Source organism: Echinops telfairi, unplaced genomic scaffold (assembly GCF_000313985.2).
Source record: "Echinops telfairi isolate 266 unplaced genomic scaffold, ASM31398v2 ScPeMD7_7458;HRSCAF=8496, whole genome shotgun sequence".
Taxonomy (NCBI): domain Eukaryota; kingdom Metazoa; phylum Chordata; class Mammalia; order Afrosoricida; family Tenrecidae; genus Echinops; species Echinops telfairi.
Window position 1 is genome coordinate 4,825,215 of NW_022111358.1, and position 4,836 is coordinate 4,830,050.

Sequence of the window (4,836 nt, forward strand, 5' to 3'; positions counted from 1 at the left end):
GTGGGTAGGGCCTTCCTGCCCTGCTCTCTACTGCCCTGTCCTCAGGCCAGGGAGGGTGAGGTTTCCCCATAAGGAGCTGCGGCTGAGAGCCTGAGAATGGAAAGACAGGTGGGAGAACGCCCACACTCAGGGGCGCCCCTACCATCTCCTGCCAGGTTTAGATTCTTTCCCAGTCTGTCTGTCTGTCTATCTGTGCCCCTATTGTTTACTCTCCTTTTTGCAGCCTCTGCCCCTTGAGCCTGAGGGTCTCCCTCCCACATGGGGGTACCCCTATGGTGTCTGCAGGGAAGGGGTTGGCTGGTGGGGAAACAGTGGGCTGCGGGTGGGGGGTGAGCCAAGAGAGAGGCCCCGCCTGGACCTAGAGCGGACAGTGGAGGTGCAGGGGCGCCATATCTGGACAATTCCTTAAACTGCTGCCTCCGCGCCCCACACCCCATACCCGGGGCTCAGACCGACTCCAGTCCCCACGCCCTGAGACCTCCAGGTCTGAAATGGGGTTGGAGGTACCACTCATACACCTCTGGGTAGTGGGGGTGGGTGGGTGTCTCTGGCTTCCTGCCGCCAGCCTGGCTCAGGTATGTCTGCCCACCGACAGGTGAAGATCATGACGGAGAAGGAGCTCTTGGCCGTGGCCTGCGAGCAGTTCCTGGGCAAGAACGTGCAGGACATCAAGAACGTCGTCCTGCAGACGCTGGAGGGGCACCTGCGCTCCATCCTCGGTGAGCCCACCAAGCCCCGGCACCCCGTGGGGTCTTGGTGTGGACATGCCAGTCGCAGTCGGCACAGGAACCTGGCGTGGCCTGGGCTGCCCTGGCCCCCAGCCTGGGCTCAGAGGAGCCTGAGTGTGTAACACTGCAGACAAGACCCCCGAGGCCTGACCAGGCCTGCGCGCCGCCCTCTGCTCACCAGCCTGACATGCACGCCTCCCATCCCCCGCCCCCCACCCCGTGTGGGCCTCGGGAGCCAGCTCACAATCCCTGTGCCCCCAGGAACCCTGACCGTGGAGCAGATCTACCAGGACCGAGACCAGTTTGCCAAGCTGGTGCGGGAGGTGGCGGCCCCCGACGTGGGCCGTATGGGCATTGAGATCCTCAGCTTCACCATCAAGGTGCGGAGCTTCACCTGGGAGCCTGCGCTTGGTGGGAGGGGCGTCTGTGCGCTTGGCTGCACCCCCAGCGGACAGCTGACCCGCCCTCCCTCCCCAGGACGTCTACGACAAAGTGGACTATCTGAGCTCCCTGGGAAAGACACAGACTGCCGTCGTGCAGAGAGACGCCGACATCGGCGTGGCGGAGGCTGAGCGGGACGCGGGCATCCGGGTACCTGCGCTTGTCTTCACACCCCAAGGGACAAGGGAGCTCCGGGCCAGCGGGACTGTGGCCTCGGTGAGCCCTCAGCACTCGCTCCTCCCCCTCCCAGGAAGCAGAGTGCAAGAAGGAGATGCTAGACGTGAAGTTCATGGCAGACACCAAGATTGCCAACTCCAAGCGTGCCTTCGAACTGCAGAAGTCCGCCTTCAGTGAGGAGGTCAACATCAAGGTGAGAGGCCGCTTGGGCAAGCTGGGCCGGGCTCAGGGACCCCAGAGACTTGCGGTCCAGCCTCTGACGTGCCGGCCACGCACCTCCCGCAGACGGCCGAGGCCCAGCTGGCATATGAACTGCAAGGGGCGCGCGAGCAGCAGAAGATCCGGCAGGAGGAAATCGAGATCGAGGTGGTGCAGCGCAAGAAGCAGATCGCGGTGGAGGCGCAGGAGATCCTGCGCACCGACAAGGAGCTCATCGCCACCGTGCGCCGCCCGGCTGAGGCCGAGGCCCACCGCATCCAACAGATCGCTGAGGGCGAGAAGTGAGTGCCGCTTGGACCCATGGACGGCTCCCTCCGCGGGGCACTCAGCCTTGTCTTAGAGGTCACCTTCCCCCTAGCAGTGTGGGAGACCACCTCACCTTCCCCTAGCAGTGTGGGAGACTACCAGCTACAGGAACTGCTTTCCCGCAGAGCCCTCTGGGCAGTCCTCCCAACCACTCAAAGCTGGTACCTGGTGGCCACTCTTTGGCCAAAGTCAAAAGGTTCCCTTCAAAAGTCCTCCACTGCCTACACCTCCCATTGACCCGCCCCGCCCCCTGGGCTCCCCTAGGGTGAAGCAGGTCCTGTTGGCTCAGGCAGAGGCTGAGAAGATCCGCAAAATCGGGGAGGCAGACGCGGCTGTCATTGAGGCAATGGGCAAGGCGGAGGCGGAGCGAATGAAGCTCAAGGCCGAGGCCTACCAGAAGTACGGGGATGCTGCCAAGATGGCCTTGGTACTGGAGACCCTGCCTCAGGTGAGGGCCTGGGCTGGGATCCAATTGGTGGGATCCATCGGGGAGGCCGCCAGGCTGGGCCCCACCTGTCCTAGCTCTCGGAGCTGGGCCTGCGCTCTTGTTCCGCACACTGGTTAGCAGCGTCCTTAGCCAGGGGCGAGAGCTGGACAGCTGCCAGAGGCTCATCCCCGGCCCCCTGGGGGCGTGCCTGTCTGCCTCTTCCTTGGTACCCGGGCTTGCCAATAAAGACCAGCCCAGGCTGCTTTGGGGTCTGGTGAGATGGAGAAGGGAGGGAGAGATGTTTGACCTGCCCCTGGTGGGAGTCAGAGCTAACCAAGCTCTCCTCCTGCCTGCTTTCTAGATTGCCGCCAAAATCGCCTCCCCACTGACCAAAGTTGATGAGATTGTGGTCCTCAGTGGAGACAACAGCAAGGTCACCTCAGAAGTGACCCGGCTGCTGGCCGAACTGCCCGCCTCTGTGCACGCCCTCACAGGAGTGGACCTCTCAAAGGTAAGTACTTTGGGGTGAAGGGCTGGCCGGGGTCGCCCGGGGGACTCACCCCGGCAGGATGGGCCTGGAGTCCAGAGCCAAGACCTCACTGGGATCTCCCATCCTTGCAGATACCCCTGGTCAAGAAAGCCACCGGTGTGCAGATGTGAGACCCAGCAGGCCCTTGCCTGGCGGCAACTGCCCGCCCCTCCCTCCAGCACCTGGTTTAATTGACACCACAGGGACAATAGGAACGTACTGACTCTGGTGCCTTATTTTGTAGGAACCAGAAGTGCTGCGTGTTCAGGCCATCTCTGTCTGTTTCCTCTTCCTGCCCCCAGCCCCAGATTACTCAACATTCACTGCCACACTCACCCACGTGCCCCTGTGTTTCTCTTCTTCTGTCTGTCTTTTTCTCTCCTCCTCCCTTCCCTCCTGCCCCCCTCCACACATCATTTAAGCTGAAGATGTTTCTCATAGTCATCGTCTGCTCGGGGTGGGGGGCGGGGGGCTGCTGCTCCTCGGAATCCTGGTGCCTTGAACTTCCGCCCTGTGATCCTGACCACAGCTCAGCATGGGTGCAGGGATTCTGGGTAGGACGGCCACTCTCCTTGTTCCTGGCCTGGCCTTCCCAACTCAAAGCCCTGCTCCTAGGGAAGCCCAGGCCTCACCCCCTGTCCCTTTAGGCCTTCCAGGCGCAGGACCCTTGGCCTTTCATTTGTCCTTCCCCCAGCCCCAGGCCCGATCTCATAGCCCATCACTGGGGCCAGAGGCCAGGCCTGCCTCTAGCAGCTCCCTGGGTTTACTGTTGCCTTAGGAAGCCCCTGCTTGTGCTCAGGGAAGCCTCCTTCACGGGCACGTCCCTGCTAGGTGGGAAGAGGTTTATTCCCAATCTCGGCTGAGCCTTTCTGAGATGAGGATCTAGACCAGTGGGTCAGGAAAGTAAGTGGCCCCGCTTCTGGGCCTCTGGTTAGGACTGCATTGCCCTGGGGCCCAGGCCCATCCAGCGGGCAAGCTTGTGTGCTGCAGGCTGACCCAGCCCCATAGCCCCTGGGCAGTCTTTCTTTCCAACCAAGCAGTCAGCTTGAGCAATGGGGAAGCTGCCAGTCCCCTGTCTCCTTGCTCCAGTGGAGAGAGAAGAGCCCAGGGCCCTGGAATCCCTGCAGGGGTGTTGTCAGTGTCCTCCGGTCCTCGGCCTGTGTAGCCCTTCCTGCATGTGGATGCTGCATGTCTGCTCTGGGGCTTGGATACTGCACTGCCCCACTGCCTGTCTCTTCTGGTATAATAAAGATCTCTTAGGCCCACTCTTGCATTATGTCTTTTGTGAGAGCAGAGACTGACTACAAGAGACCACACGTGCACCACTCAGCTTCAGGCCCGACTGCTGCCTGTTCTTCCCCACACTAGCCACAGGAGGGTGGTGTTGGCACACTGGCCATGCCTCACCGCACCACTCCTTGCTGTCCAGGCGTGGCAGCTTACCAAAAAGATAGTACAGCGTAGAGCCTCCCCCAGAGTGTCTCCAAAGCTAGATAACTTTACAGAATCAGACTGCCGCTCTTTTAGGGAACAAGTGGCGAGTTCAAACCACTGACCTTTCAGGCAGTAGCCGACGCGCTGTGACCACTGTGCCACCGGGGCTTCCTCCACAGCAGGCCAGCACTGCTGTCAGCCACAGTGCCAAGGCCAGACCTGAGCCTTGGAAAACCTGCTGTCACTGCAGGCCAAAGGTGGAGGGGATCGCTGGCTAGCTTCCCAGCAGAGGCACCACCCGCCCCTCTGTGCCAGCTCTGAGCACCACCGCTCTGTGGAGCTGACACCTCGGGACTCGGGGGCTGCCATGTGATCTCTCTGGGCCAACCTCCCCCCCCAACCCCCCAGTTCTTAGGCATTTTATAAATGTACCAAATGCCTGCTAGAGGCCAGGCATTGTCTGATGCTGCAATAAGAACTGCAGGCAGTGGGGAGCGTACCCAAAGGAGGTAGCACTAAAGAAAGCAAAGGAGTGAGCCGATCTGAGGGAGAGGCATTGCATGAAGACCCCCTGG

General features: G+C 61.4%; 1 protein-coding gene across 5 annotated transcripts in view; it reads left to right on the forward strand.

Moving 5' to 3' along the window:
• Positions 1-4,092, forward strand: part of FLOT2 (flotillin 2) — an 18,309-nt gene extending 14,217 nt beyond the window's left edge. For all 5 annotated transcript variants that reach the window (XM_030888190.2, XM_045299555.1, XM_004706914.2 and 2 more), the window contains 8 exons: positions 596-719; positions 990-1,108; positions 1,206-1,319; positions 1,420-1,539; positions 1,632-1,846; positions 2,136-2,319; positions 2,660-2,809; positions 2,920-4,092. In XM_030888190.2, coding sequence (XP_030744050.1) covers positions 596-719; positions 990-1,108; positions 1,206-1,319; positions 1,420-1,539; positions 1,632-1,846; positions 2,136-2,319; positions 2,660-2,809; positions 2,920-2,958 — 1,065 coding nt within the window. In that variant the 3' untranslated portion in view covers positions 2,959-4,092. The remainder of the gene's footprint in view (positions 1-595; positions 720-989; positions 1,109-1,205; positions 1,320-1,419; positions 1,540-1,631; positions 1,847-2,135; positions 2,320-2,659; positions 2,810-2,919) is intronic.
• Positions 4,093-4,836: the final 744 nt, after the last annotated feature.